Consider the following 15,865-nt stretch of genomic DNA (forward strand, 5'->3'; position numbering starts at 1 on the left):
ACGCAGTTCCGTTTGCGGGTCGCCGCAGCGCCAGTGTTGGCAGACGAACCGAAGACGGCATCGTCTTCCCTCCGGCCCAGCCAACCAAGTTTGCGTTTTGAGTATCGATTCCTCCCACCCGCTTCCTTCCCTGTGCCGGACCGTTGCGGTGGCCGCCGGACTGCCGTCGGAGTGTCGCCGGACCAAAAATAGTCCCACTTGGTCCCTTCCCTTCCCTTGATGATATTTTATGGACTTGCAAATCTCTTTTGCCAGTAAACCAACTTCCTTAGATTGTACTGATTCATTGGATGGTAGAAATACATAAATTTGTTGCAATATATGCTGTCTTTTTGGACGAATTTCTCATAAACTATGCTTAGAATATATGTTCATTAGATTTGATAGAGTATTGAGATCAAGTTCTTTAATTGCTTGAATAGACCCAAAACTATTTTTGTCGTTCTTGGATTTATTTTGTTAATTTGAGTTGACAAATCATGATACAATGATAATTTTGTTTCGGTTCTTACATGTTTTAATCACATCTATTGGTTTGAAATTCCACAGGAGACTATTGGATGACTGTTGATAATGGAATCATTAGGTAGGCAGACATAATTGGAGGGTTGGTGGAGTGGGAAACATTAGTGGAAGTTTGTTAAGTGGGAATCATTAGTGAAGATCGTGGGAATCATTAGTGAAGATCGTGGGAATCATTACTGGGGCCCTAAACGAGGGGAGCGATCAAGACGAGAGAGGGAGTGATCAGGACGAGCGGTAGATGAGGGGAAGGGATTAGGACGAGCGGTAGATGAGGGAAAGTGATTAGGACGAGTGGTAGACGAGGGGAAGTGATTAGGACGAGCGGTAGATGAGGGACAGTGACTAGGACGAGCGATAGATGATGGGAAGTGATTAGGACTATTTTAAAACAGCAAACCGTTTTAAAACCTATTATATACTGTTAAGACGAACGCCTTGTAAAGACCGAACGTTCAACTGAGAATAAGATCGTAGACAACGAACGTTCACTAACACATAAAATGAACGCCCATCGAACAGCAAGCCAGGACGCTCGTCCAGCGCGCAGCGCAGAGGACGCCCATAGAACAGCAAGCCATTTCAGCTTTTAATTTTCATAATTTTGTCAATTGTTTTTAACTTTCAACTTTTAATTAATTTAATTTTCCTTGCAAAACAATCCAAAAAAAAACCCCCCTTTTTTTCGTGTGTCATCTATGACTGAACCGCAATACTTCCTAGTCTATACTGCATTAATTCAAATCATCAATAACTCGTTAAATGGATTTAGAATCTTAAACAAAAGATGAACATTGGGGCACCTATTGCTGCACCAAATTCAATAAACTGGCCGTAAAAGGTTTTCATATGACGCTACAAAAGCGTACATTAACATAATTACAATTTGGTTCTTAGGAGGACCACGAAAGTCACTATTGACTCGGTGTTCAAGAATCCATATAACAATTCCAATCACAAAAAATGAGACAGTCGTAGCACACCACATATCTGCTGTAAATGGTTGATAGGACGAGCGTCCTCTGCGCGCTGGACGAGCCTCCTCTCTGCGCGCTGGACGAGCGTCCCCTCTGGGCGACAAGTGTCTGGGCGAGCGTTCTCCGCTAGCTGGGCGAACGATCTCCGCTCTCTGGACGAGCGTCCACTTTCTGGACGAGCGTCCTCTGCGCGCTGGACGAGCCTTCTCTGAGCGCTGGCCGAGCGTCCTCTGCGCTGCGCGCTGGACGAGCGTCCTGGCTTGCTGTTGGATGGGCGTTCTCTTCTCGATGCTGACAGCCAAATGATGCGCTCCAAGTCTTTGACAGTATCCAATCCTTATTCTACTTCGAAATAAACAAACAAAAGCATCAAAAAATATTTAAACAGTCAAAATTATACTTATATTGTTACGTGCCTGAATCTGGAATGTAACTAGAACGCTCTCTTCACACACTTTCACAAGCAAGGGATAATGAAAACAATAGCTGAATGAACCTCTTTTATTAAATAAGAATACTGGATCAAGAAAACAAACAATAACTGGGAGCAGGATCTCCGTCAGTTATCTGAGAGCATAACCTCTCTTACAAAATTCCCAAATCAAAAGCATAACTTTTTCCCTAGGTTCCTCCTCTATTAATACTAATTACTCCTTCCCAAAAAGGGCCGAGAATAATAATAACTATTATTTATTATAATTATCTGGTAAGAATATATCTATTCTTATTTATTATATTTATGCGTATTTATTATAATTATCTGGTAAGAATATATCTATCCTTATTTATTATATTTATGCGTATTTATTATATTTCCTTCTATACTATCCTTCTGTTGTCAGATTGACGCTCGTCCTTGCTCAGGCCGCTCGTCCCTTGCTCGTTCAGCCCTTGTTGCTTCCACTCCCTCAGGACGCTCGTCCTCGCCCCTCGTTGCTCCCACTCGCTCAGGACGGTCGTCCTCGCCCCTCGTTGCTTTCCCTCGCTCAGGCCGCTTGTCCCCTCCCCTCGTTGCTTCCACTCGCTCAGGACGGTCGTCCTCGTCCCGCTCGCTCTGCTCTCTTTCTCTTCTCCTTGTCGTTCGGCCATCAAGCTCCTCCCTTTCAACCGTTCGGTCATTGTCTTCTTCCGTACGGTCCCCTTCTCTCTCCCTCCTATATCTTCGTCTCTCGTAAACTCGCCAGGTCCTAACATATATCAACAATTATATACTTTTCATGAGAATTAACACTAAAACTTACTCAAAAGCACAACAATTTAAGCAACAAAAACAAGTAAAATTTACACCTATCACTCCTCTCAGCCAAAGGTGTTAATTATACAACTAATCACCCTGCATGTTTTTATGCCACCAAAGATCTATAAATTGACGTACACATATCACATCTCTTGATATAGTTTCCAACAAAAAATATCACAAATCAAAATTAAATTTTAACAAACAACTAAACACACATCCAAATCCACATCTATGTTTGGCACCACTTACTGTAAACAAAGGCTAAAAGATTTCAGGATAAAAATTGACAAACCACACGAAAAGATGATAAAGGAATGTGCTGTACCATTGTCCTGATGCTGCAGAGCAATAAAGCCCGGTATTTGGATCATAATAATAGCCCAAATTGCTGCTATAATAGTACCTGGACCATCAAATATTGATGTCAGAACAAGCTTATAACAGCTCTTTTTGGTAACAGAATTCATTAGAAGAAGAAGTGGGTACAAACCCTCAACTTTTGCCACCTCCTTAATACCATAATGATTTTTTTTTTGGTTTTGAAATTTACAACAAAGATAAATAATGTCATGTATATCAGACTATTTCCCAAAATTTACGTGGAAGAGAAGAGCCATACCCAGAAGATTCATCATACACATAATCATTTTGCAATGCTCCACCTGAAAGAAAAGTAGAACAATGTTAAGTAAATACTAATCAAATAAAAATCAGTAACAAAGACTTTGGAGGCCAATTTACCTACCCTCAGTGCCAGAATTTATGGCGTCCGATGAAGATTGACTAACTGTATTATTTTCATCTGTAGATGGCTTACTGTTATCATCCTCGTCAGCAAACATATCGTAATCACCTTCACCAGTGCTAGAGGCTTCTCCACTAGCCAAATGTTGATTTGATGGACCTTCTTTTGCCCGGGCTAACTTCTCATATCCTTCTGAAAAGGGGAGAATGTAGAAGGCATAAGCATTAAGCAGTTAATACCACGAAACTGGCACCCTTCACTCGTTCTCATAAACCTAAATATCGACAACATCATAGAAAGAAGAAAGAAGAGCCAAGGAAAAATTGACAATTAATAACCTGCCCCAAAATCCAACACTTAACTAATATGGAGGTCCAAAGATAGTTTCTCCAAACACTAAGAATAACCAAACACCATGTATGATATTGATAATAAAACAATAAATTCTATCTTGCATCATGACCATAATAACAACATAAGTTGAACAGTATTATAATAGTAAAACCAAGTAGTTAAATCAAATAAATTATAAAATCAAACAGCATATTACATCATGTTGTTAACAATGTAAACATAATGAAACAACAAAACATAATATAAGTAGAATAAAGCATAGTGTATAACACTAACCCGCTTCACGATCAAAAACCTCTCACTTTTCATGATAAACATATGCGAAAAAGGTCAAGGAGCCAAAGTTAAGCATAATGTAGGCATAGCAACTAAAGATACAGTGAATCAAAACAAGTCGCATGACATAGAGTCTCATCAGCCTATCTAAATGATTACATGTTTACACAATGCATAATATCTACAAAGCCCGGAGGGATTAACTCAACTGTATTCACCATTCTCCATCAGCTTCATAGCATCCTCAGTTAGCTGGTCAAATACAACCTTAGTCTCAGCAGACATTTTTGCCTTTCTGTCACTGTTACCTTTTAGCCTTCTCAAGGCTTGCAAAACCTATTGGAAGAATATCGGTTAATACTGCCCAACTAATGAACCTCAAAAAACTCTTAACGAAGTAGATATATGATATATAATTCCAGCCTAGTCAAGTATAAAGATTTACAAGATATAAAGAGAACATGTAAATGAACATGATATAAAATTAATAATTGCAGTTAGATACAAGCCAAATATAACTTTAAATATTGTTTCTTATATTTTTATCTTTATGAACACCATTAATCCTTTATTTTGAAAAAATGGCAATTAACAGGCTTTCTCTGATAACGGTTTAGGGTTGCCATACTCAACTCAAGTTAAAAGTAAATTTGCATACGCAACTATGGAGTCAACAGCAGATTCGGGTTCTCTTATTTTCTGTATTTATTTGTTCCAACTTGAAAAGCACAATGTCAAAATTACACATTCCTTACACGTTCAGATTTGAGAGTAAAATATTTTTAACTGGATAATATTTTTTAAGGATATGAACTACCCTTAGCAAGAAATTCCACAACTCCTTGGCCACATAAAAAACCAATGATTGCCTAAACAAATGGATGATCTACAACTACTCTGGAGTGAATTGGAAAATAAATATTGTATTTTACAATGATACTTCAGTAGAACAAAGAAATAAAAAATCAGAAAATTAAGAATGATAAAATACATACATACCGTTTCCCCAAGTTCAAGAACATTTGCAATCCGCCTCTTCATGACGGCAATATCTTTAGAAGAAAGGTCCGGCGGCACTCCGGCACAGGGACGGAAGCAGCTGGGACGAAGCGACACCTTCAACGCCTCCCTAAGTTGCTGGGCCGGAACGGACGGAACACGATGCCGTGTTCGCTTCGACCGGTCGACGTCGGACCTCCGGCGCCCCTGAAACGGAACGGGCTGGAGGCGTTCGATCTCTCCGACACAGCCTTCGACAGTGAACGGCGGCACTCCGGCAAGGACTCGGTCTCTCTCTCTGTTCGCTGGTGAACCCTTTCTCCAACTCTCTCGTCTAGGTCACACAAGTGGGTTTCTGTTGTTCGCGCTTCTCTGTCTACGAAGGTCGAATACCATTTGAAATTTGAAACGCACAAACGCAAGCTGCCCGTGCCCGTCCTCGCCACGTCAAATTTGAAGCAGGTTTGATCAGATTTTCTCAGAACGCAGCAGCTTTTTTCGTTGTAAACGTGGCCCTCTCATTCGCTGACACGTGGGCTGTGTCGAAATGTTGTCAAAATCTGTTGTCTAAGTATCATTTTCCCTTTGCTAACCAATACGCACATGAAGTGACGAAAACCCATTTTTTGATTCGTTTCTTACTTTGAAGAAGGACTTCCATGTGAAACATGCGCATTCACATGTGATTATCATTCAAATACTTCTCTCTACGATTCCCACGATGTCAAACTGCATAAACGTAGTTATGGTGTTCTGATAAGTATGTAATAACAAGTTCCTTCTATACACTTCTTGAAAAGCTTCTTGCCATAGTTATTCCATGATCTTTCACCACATAATGGGTATTTTGCCCATTCCCTTTAGCCATGGGACAATTCAAATTTGTGATTATAGTCATCAACTTCTTTAGTAAGGAGATGAAGGTTCATATATATTAACTGAATTCAATTTTTAGAGGACACATATATATTAACTGAATTCAATTTTTAATATTCTTCGTGTACAAATTAATTTTAAGATTTAGGAATTTAACCCTTCAATAGCCAAACAATTCTTTTTATCATTGTTATTAAAGATTTGGATCTAAGTTTAGTAATTAAGCAATTAAATTAACCAATTAAACTTATTATATAAATCAACTCAAAATAACGTTCAATCTAATTTATATTTAATCATTGATTTCTAAAATTAGAAGTGCAAATTACAATCTCGAAAAGCAAAATTAAAATTAGAGAAAATTAGAACAAATTTGTAGAGTCAAACAAGTCATGCAAAACTCAATTCAACTTATTTTTTATTTCATGAATTAATCTTTAAATATTAGTTCTCCAAAGATGAAAAATAACAAACAAATCTCAAAGAAAATCAAAGGAGATGAGGAAAAGTCTAAAATAAAAATAGAAAGGAAGGGAACAAAAGGAGATAACAAAAATTCTAAATATAAACTCTAATGAAGTCCATAAAGTCAATTGTAAAAGTTTAAGCTAATAAAAAAAAATCTACTCATGAGTTTTCCACAAAAGTTCATTAAATTTGTCTTAAATTTTAAAAATCATAAAAAATAGCATGAAACTCCAAATCCAACAATTAATATGTTGATTTTAAAGCTTTAGAAATGCATAATCCATTTCAACTAGAATCAATGAAAAGTAATATTTAAGAAAAAAAATTATGACCAAAATAGTGAATAAAAAAATCAAATACAAGTGTATAACCTAACTGAATAAAGACAAACCAAATCAGATTTTGAAATCTATCAGACAGGGTGGAACAGGCCAAACTAGGAGGCCGTAACACATTGTAACAAAGTTTTCCTAAACGTGGAAAAGAGTGTAGAGAATGGTACTGGTGTAGGCCACCACTGTCGTGTTTTGGACTATGTACGCTCAAATGCTCAAATGAACACGTTCTCAGTATCACATCAGAAACTCCTTCCAAATACATGTGCCATCACTCACATTGTCTTCTTATTTTCTTACAGTCCCCATCTACGACCACGTCATTGCTCCCATAGCCAAAAAGGTAACAAAAAAACCCACAAGGGCTAACCCCTCCATAACGCATTGACAAGTTAGTGTTTTCAATCTTTGCTATTCTCTACACTCTGACGGCCAAACACACCCACTTTGTCACGGGTTAATCCAACCTGATCTGATTTTTATAAGTTAACAATGAGGCAGGTCAAAACAGGTTGAAATACTCATTTTGTCACTTCTAAATGAATCGACAATACAAAACTAAAGCAATGCACATTAAATCCATTTTATTACTATTAAAAGAAAATAAGTTAAAATTAAAAATAAAATATATGATAAGTGTTTTTAATGTACCATAAATCCATAAATACATGTATAAAATATGCGTCATCATAGGTTGAAAAAATAACGAGTATTCTTCGGAGTTATCAATAATATATTACTCAATCATTTACCAAGGAAACTCCACTTTCACCTACATAAAGATAAAATGTCACAATCTCGATTGAATTAGGAGAAACATCTTGGTGAAGACAATTATTTTATGAAAATAGTGATAATGATAATTTGATATCAAATGTAATCCATGAAATTAGAAAGTAGTAAAAAAACATATTCAGTTTGGTGTTATAACACACTAATAAGATTTACATAAAAGCAATTTTGTGTGGAGAAAAATTGACGAAATGAAAAAAAGAAAAATATGACACTAAATTGTTAATTTCCTACAAAAGTTTCGTAATAAGTCTTTTCTTTCCTTATTTAGAAAAGCTTCTTTGGATGTCTGAGTTTCTCCTTTGTTGGTTGAGTTTAGAGGACAATAAAGCAACATGACTTAAAATTTGCACTAGCTCCAAGTTTTTAATTGACAACTTTTTTCTTATCTCTTTATACAGACATGTCTCATCCTTCTCGAACTTTATCTCGATTGTCTCCCAATAGTATGATAGTCCAAACTTGACAACTTAACGACACAATAAGTATAAATTTTAAAACTTCCTAATATATACAAATCTAAGATAAAATAAAAGAAACCAAGATGCTAAAAAAGTGTAATATACTTTAATATGAGAGTATATAAATTGAGTTATCAAACACCCCACACTTGACTTTTGCACTCATGGATTTAAAAAGTGGAAAGTAACATCATTACTTTATGTGATTTTTAACCTCTTAAAATTTTAAACCAACCGTGTTACTCGCCACTTTTAAAATTTTCAATCTAGTTTTAAACAAACTCAAACCCTAAATTAAAAATATTTAATAAAAATATAAATTTTAATAAAAATATCAGTATAACATATATATAAAAATTAAATTTGGTCTTAATTTGGAGAGGGACAAAATTGCTTCAATATTAAAAATACTATAACTAAATTGAAAAAAAAAGAATATAGAAATCAAATTGAATATAAAACATTGATCATGACACATGTAATTAATCTTGACACGTTGAGCATTGTTGATTTGACACATAGACATCTTTTTAATTAAAAAATATTAAAAAAGAAAAAAGAAAATCACAGTTGACACGTGATAAACACACCACGTTAGCAAAAAGGACCAAAATGATCAAAATTAACTAATATTAAGATAAATAAAAAAATATAAAAAAAATTAAATAAGTTCAATAAATATAAGAACCAATATTGTATAGTATGATCGTCTGGTCAAGTAAAGAATTGAGCGGTCAACCAGCCTATGGTCCCATATGAGTCGGTCGATAAACCAATCGGTTAGACTAAAGCAAAATTAGTGTTAAGGATAATTATATTAACTCTAAGCTAAATCATTATCATTTAGATCGTAATTAGGTCAACACTAATCAGAGACTCATCCTGAGATCTATAAATACATATTTGTAATATTAAGATAATTGGTTACATTTATTATAGATTTATTAAACATACATTTTTTCCATAAAACATCGGTATGGAGTAAAGGAAGAACTTTGACCTAAACTTTTCATATAGCATCCACTTTCAACTAGCATGGAGTAAAGGAAGAATTTGACCTAAACTTAGAGTTTAGAAACTTGAGAAGTCTTAAACCGAAACAAATATTTAAACTTAAATTATTGAATAAAATGTATAAGTTTCTATAATACAGTAAATAGTATAAAAGAGTTACGCTACTATATAAAATAAGATCACCATCATTAATTGTTAATTTAAAATTAAATTTAGTTAATTAATAATGTAAAAATGTTATATTAATAATAATATACCATTTCCAATGCAAGAGTTGTCATTATGTTTCAGAAAACTCTTGAAATAATTCATTTTGTTATTATAAGAAAAATTTTATTTAAAATTTAAAATTTAAATTTTATGCTTATGATTCATAATATAAACCTTGCAGTAAAAATACTTAAAGTAAGGATTATGTTGTTTTAAAATAAATAAGTGATATTAATATTTAAAATTAAGAAAAAATTGTATAATTTACTAAAATATCAAATAAAATTTTGAAATTAATTATGTGGCCTTATTTTAGTCCTTAAGTATATTTTAAAATTATCATTTTAGTTACATACTTTGTAATGGAAAATATATTTTTGTTTGTGTAGGGTGTAAGTTACGAGTAGCAGTTTCCGTCACGGGAGCAATCATGGAGGGCACGTGCACCGACGGCATTAGTGGGGGAGCCCACGAGGAAGGAGCACGCGCCACCGCTCTGTTCCACATGGACCAGCCAAACAAGCATGCCTCCTAGTAATTTCCGGTTAGTTATCGCACTCCTCTCAATCGTTCCACTTCTAATTAATATATTCCAACTTCACTATATATATATTAAACATCTTTTTATGATTCATGTTTAGTCATCATTTTTATTTCTAAATGGTTTGACCTCTGACTAATTACTCATGTTTAGTATTACATTTAATTCTGATCATGATTAGAGATGTTCTTAAACTTAAACATAGATCAAAGTAAAATATAAGTTAATTCCAATATCTAAATTTGTGTATATCAATTTAGCTTTACATATGGTCAAAGAACATTGAAACATCTTTTTTCCTTTTTCTTTTCTTATTTACACATGCTTCTAACTTTTTCCCCTCCATCATTTTCTGTCAATTTTTAATTTCAATTATCATTTTTTTCGAAATTAGCTAGTGGCTGATTTATCTTAAATAATTTTTGTTTTAACCAATTTCAATTCGGAGGAAATGAGCATTTATTCTAAAGGATTATAAACTAGTTTAGTGTATGACTAAAGGTTTGTATTGATTGGTTATATTTTATCAAGTCTTATTTACACTCTTTGAATGTAGAACATTATTATATGAATGATTATTTGTACATTTAGTGATAACTGCCTTTAAGCTAGAGTCAAAACTTAGAGAGAAAAAGTGACTGTACTTTTTCCTTTGGAAGTTTACTAAGTAATGTTTCTTTGGTTAAGCGATAAAATTAGATTTTAGTTTTAATATTTATTTTTAGTTATAGTAAGTATTAAATTAATGCAAATAATTTTCGTTAAATTTGTATAAATAGAGTTGAGAGTGTTAAATTGACTATAACGAAAACATATTAATATATATATATATATATATATATATATATATATATATATATATATATATATATATATATATATATATATATATATATATATATATATTCTTTTGGATTTTTTTTACTTCCTCTTTATCTCTCTGTAATTTGTTATATATCATCCAATTTTTCTACTTTTTATTTCAAGTTTATCATCATCGATTTTTTTCTCTAATAAACACAAACTTCACATCAGAGTGGCATAGTAAGAATTTTTAGAAATCCACCTTTGAACAAGTTTGAGAGTTGAGATTTTCTTCTCCTTTATAGAATTTAAAAATATTGCTAATTGATTGTTCCTTGTCACTCCTTAACAACACCAATACTGATTAACTTGACATACACTCACCTATCATTCCATTTTTTCAAAGCATAGTTGGTCTCAAAGGGTTTCACTCAAACAAAGAGAGTGGACTACTTTAAAACATTTTCCCTTGTGAAACTCACCACGGTTAGACTTTTTTTAGGTTTGTCTAGTGCCAACATCTGTATGTTGATAATGTCTTTCTTAATGGAGAATTACTCGAAAAAATCTATATGAAGCTTCTCATGGCCTTTCTATTTCTCATCCATAATTGGTTTGTAAATTCCACAAGTCTCTCTATAGCTTAAAACAAGCTGGATGAAATTGAAATAAAAAATTAACCTCTGAACATTTTTCTCTCGGTTACAAGCAAAGTTTAACATATCACTCTTTTTTTATGAAACACATTACAACCATGACCATTGTGTTAATAGTCTATGTTGAGGACATCGTTCTCAATGGTAATATTATCGCCAAATAGATTTTATCAAACAACATCTTCATTCCAAATTTCACAATGAAGATCTTGGCCCTCTCAATTACATTTTTAGGTCTCGAAGTTGTTAGATACAACAATAGATTGATTTTAAATAAGAAAATATTGTCTATAGATTATTTCTAAAGTAGGAATGTTGGGTTGTAAACCTTCTATTACACCTTTAGATCCTTGTGCCATAATTCATGTTGATCAAGACATTACTTTGTTTGATCTCTCCTTTTCTAATACTTATTGATAGTTTCATATTTAACTAACATCAGGCCCGACATTAGCTTTGTTGTCCAATGGCTCAACCAATTTATTTCTTGTCCAAGAGAACCTCGATCATATATAACGACCACAAGGATCGTGAAATACTTGAAGAATTCTCCAGAGACTAGTCTTTTGTATCCTCCAAATACTTCTTTTAAAATACAAATTTTATGAGATTCTGATTAAGCAACTTGTACTAGAAAATTCATCTCAAGTTATTGTAGTTTTCTTTCGAAAATATTTAGTCACTTGGAAATCGAATAAATAAATTATGGTCTCTAAACCTTCTTTGAGGTTAAATACATGAATTTAGTCTTTCTTTCTTATGAACTGCAATGACTTAATTACTTATTTCGTGATCTACATTTTTCTATTTCTACTCCTTACTCTGCCTTTTGTGATAGTAATTCAACTATTTAAATTGTTAAAAATCTCATTTTTCATGAAAGAACAAAGAATATAAAGATTGATTATCTTATGATACCAAAAGTTCAATACAGTTTAATTAGACTTTTCCATATTCCTTCTACCAATCAATTAGTTGATGACTTCACCAAATTTTTATATTTAATAGTTTTCAAAACACTTATTTCGAAGTTGAACCTTCATGATATTCATATACCTTGAGAAAGAGTGTTTAAATATTTTAATTAGTTTTTATTTTTCAGTTTGGTTTATCAGTTAGTTTCCAAGTGTGATTATATATATTAAGCAACACTCTCTCCTGTAAAGACGTTTATTTACTCTCCCCTGTTATGTACTTTTTCTTCAAATACAATAAAGTTTATTTCTCTTTCAACAGCTTTAGTGAAAGGTATATAAGAGCAAGCCTTGTTAAAGTTACCTACCTAGAATTGTATTCGAATTTTTGTGGATAATATATTATATGAAATTCTTAATATGATAACTGTTAAAGTTATACCTACCTAGAATTGTATACGAATTCTTGTTTGGTAAATGAATTAAGTAAAGAAACATAACTAACAGAGATTTTATATTTTTATCAAATGTTTAAATCATGTAGATTAGATCTTAGGTAGTAAGGAGTTGATAAAAAAATTAGTACACATCTATACATATATACACATGTGCTTGGATATTAACTAACCAAAATATTTTAATATATGATAGAAGATATTTAATATAAGTCTTTTTAAAAATTAACAGTCTTTTTCCCTTTAATACTTATTCATTTGATACTTAGATTCATGATTTATTATCAATGAATGAAATAGATGGTAGATTGTAATTTTATTTATAGTAATATGCATATGACTTGTTTATGTGATTGTTTTATGTACAATTATATTATTTTTACTCTTATTATTTTTTAAATATGCTGTTATTATGTACATGAAGAGATACAATTGCACATCAATGAGCTAAACCTTTTAAGAGAGTATTTATGGATGCATATATTTCCTTTTAAAATACTTTTATTCATAAAAATATTTTCTTAAGTGATATTGTAACATATTATATGTGTGGAGATTATTACGGTTATACAATATATTACAATATTAGAGTTGTATGAATTTATTGAAATAAATAATGTGATTATAATGTTGAAAAGTGTAATGAAAAATGAATATAGAAAATGAAAATATGAAATACTATCACGAGTTATAAATTATTACTCGTAATTTATACCACACACTAGATAATCACTCGTAAGACATTCTTTTTTATACATTAGAATTTTTTCAGAAGTTTTCTCACTTAAAAATCAGTAGATAATAAAGGATTCTCAAATGTTTACTCAATCTGATTAATATTAATATTATAAGCAATTATCATTCGAAATATTCCTGTGAATAAGAACATTATTTATTATTTAATGTTAATCTTATATATATGTTGTTTAAATTTGAATTATAAAATAAAAATTATCAGAAAAATTTGATTTAAAAATAAACATATTATTCTAATATAGTTTTCAGACATTTGATTGTTTAAAATCAATAAAAATTATTTATAAAATAACTCTCATCCGTTTATATCCATTTATATGAGAACTGTTTTCTTTTCAAATTGTAAATAATAATTTTCTTGAATTTTGATCCACTAATTTATGACATTAATATTCAAATAATAATTTTAATTTTGAGCAACCTCTTTTCAAGATTATATTTGTTTCTTAAAAACGATAAAATGCATGTTAGTAAATTGATCTTGAAAACTCTTGTACGACAACTGCAAATCTATAGGTCGTACTTCTCCGAATCATGGCCCATACGTCTTTTGGATGTTTATGTATCGTGAAATCACATATTCACTAAAACATTTGGATTCTTATAATTATTTTCTTTTTTAAAATAGTTTCTAAAGAAATGATATTTTTAATATGACAGGACAATTTATTTCACATTTTAAAAGTTCTTTAAAGAAATATGTACAATAACACAGCTAGCATCGTGTATGACAATATTAAATATATTGACCGTACCTCCGTAGAACCATGGCCCATGTTAATTCTTGGGATTTATTATATCAAGTAATCATTTATTTATTTCTTATTATTTTAATTGTTTATATTACATTTTATCAACAAGAAACTAAGTTTTGAATATTTTTACGCACTTTAAAGAATATATATACACATGAATGACAATTACAAAAAAAGTTAGAATTTATAAAAAACCAAAACTAACTAGAACAAAAGGCTAAACGAAAAATAAAAAATAAAAATTTATGTTTGCGAAAAATTAAAAACATATTTAACCTAATAACTATTACATTGATATAAAAATACACTGAAATTTAAGCCTAAATTAAAATTATGCGTAGTGAGTAAAAATCGAGGATCTATCATTGCAGAAGAATCTAGAAATATACTTAGTGTTAGTGTGAAAACCCAAAGTTAAATCATTCTTTAGGAAAAATCTAAAATATGTTCTTTTTCATATATCTTAATTTTTTAAAAAATTAATGCAAATAAATTTTTTTTCTAAATTTACTAAAATGACGTTTGAAGATGATGAGGCAGACATTTATAATATATAGGATGACAACAATCGGGTCATGCACGGATAATGTCTCCTCACAACACGATTGCAACAGATACCCGTTTAAAAAATATTTGCAGTATTTTAAAACTCGCGAATACCCGTAAAAAAGATATTTTATATATTTTTTAAATAAAATTACAAAAATATAATATAATATAATATAAAGTAAATTAAATATAAATTAAAATTTAATTTTAATTAATTTTAACCTAATAAAATATAAATTAATTTTATTTTTAATTAATTTTACTTTAAAAAATAATATTTTATATTTTATATTTTATTTTAACCTAATAAAATATAAAAATACACTGAAATTTAAGCCTAAATTAAAATTATGCGTAGTGAGTAAAAATGGAGGATCTATCATTGCTGAAGAATCTAGAAATATACTTAGTGTTAGTGTGAAAACCCAAAGTTAAATCATTCTTTAGGAAAAATCTAAAATATGTTCTTTTTCATATATCTTAATTTTTGAAAAAATTAATGCAAATAAATCTTTTTTTTTTTAAATTTACTAAAATGACGTTTGAAGATGATGAGGGAGACATCTATAACATATATAGATAACAACAGTCGGGTCAGACACGGATAATATCTATTCGCAACACGATTATAATTTGCCTGCTATTCACACGGGTACCCACTTAGGAAATATCCGCGGGTATTTTAAAACCCGCCAATACCCGTAAAAAAAATTATTTTATACATTTTTTAAATAAAATTACAAAAAAATATAATATAATATAAAGTAAATTAAATATAAATTAAAATTTAATTTTAACCTAATAAAATATAAATTAATTTTATTTTTAATTCAATTTACTTTAAAAAATAATATTTTTTTATTATTTTTTGCGGGTAACGGGTACCGCGGGGCGGATAGTTTAATACCCGCACCCGATCCATTTAGAAGCGGGTATTAAAATACCCATTACCCGTTATTCGCGGGTAATAAATATTCGCAGATAGTAACTATTTGCCGCGGATTTTATTCGTGGCGGATTTTATCCGTGGATACCCGTACCTGTGGATTTTTTTTGCCATCTCTAAACATATATATGCCATTTGATTTTTAAATGTAATGAAATAGACGTGTCAATAGGCGTCAATTAATTTTTCTTCTTTTGTTGAAGTCTTAAATCAAGGGTTC

The 15,865-nt window shown here is 31.3% G+C and overlaps 1 protein-coding gene across 7 annotated transcripts; it reads right to left on the minus strand.

Moving 5' to 3' along the window:
- Positions 1–1,260: 1,260 nt before the first annotated feature.
- LOC148206685 (uncharacterized) lies at positions 1,261–5,690 on the minus strand. 7 transcript variants are annotated; one of them, XR_015783704.1, is made up of 7 exons: positions 5,114–5,690; positions 4,324–4,450; positions 4,115–4,139; positions 3,481–3,555; positions 3,359–3,401; positions 3,065–3,142; positions 1,261–1,841 (listed from the first exon to the last, which is right to left on the minus strand). XR_015783704.1 is itself a non-coding variant. In XM_088104597.1 (6 exons), coding segments are annotated over exons 1-6 (348 nt in total). In that variant the 5' UTR covers positions 5,156–5,690; the 3' UTR covers positions 1,261–1,840. The 7 variants fall into 7 exon arrangements, 1 of the variants encoding a protein (XP_087960723.1); XR_015783702.1 differs by having other exon boundaries at positions 3,485–3,555; positions 5,114–5,327; XR_015783705.1 differs by lacking the exon at positions 4,115–4,139.
- Positions 5,691–15,865: the final 10,175 nt, after the last annotated feature.

This window comes from Vigna umbellata, chromosome 1 (assembly GCF_029865625.1).
Source record: "Vigna umbellata cultivar VRB3 chromosome 1, Vumbellata_1.0, whole genome shotgun sequence".
NCBI lineage: Eukaryota > Viridiplantae > Streptophyta > Magnoliopsida > Fabales > Fabaceae > Vigna > Vigna umbellata.

Excerpts from the sequence above, each read along its gene's own strand:
- LOC148206685 (XM_088104597.1), bottom strand. The coding sequence starts at position 5,155 with ATGAAGAGGCGGATTGCAAATGTTCTTGAACTTGGGGAAACG. Across the intron at positions 4,451-5,113 it reads TTCTTGAACTTGGGGAAACG|GTTTTGCAAGCCTTGAGAAG; the intron begins GTATGTATGTAT and ends TTCTTCCAATAG. Across the intron at positions 3,402-3,484 it reads CATAAATTCTGGCACTGAGG|GTGGAGCATTGCAAAATGAT; the intron begins GTAGGTAAATTG and ends CTTTTCTTTCAG.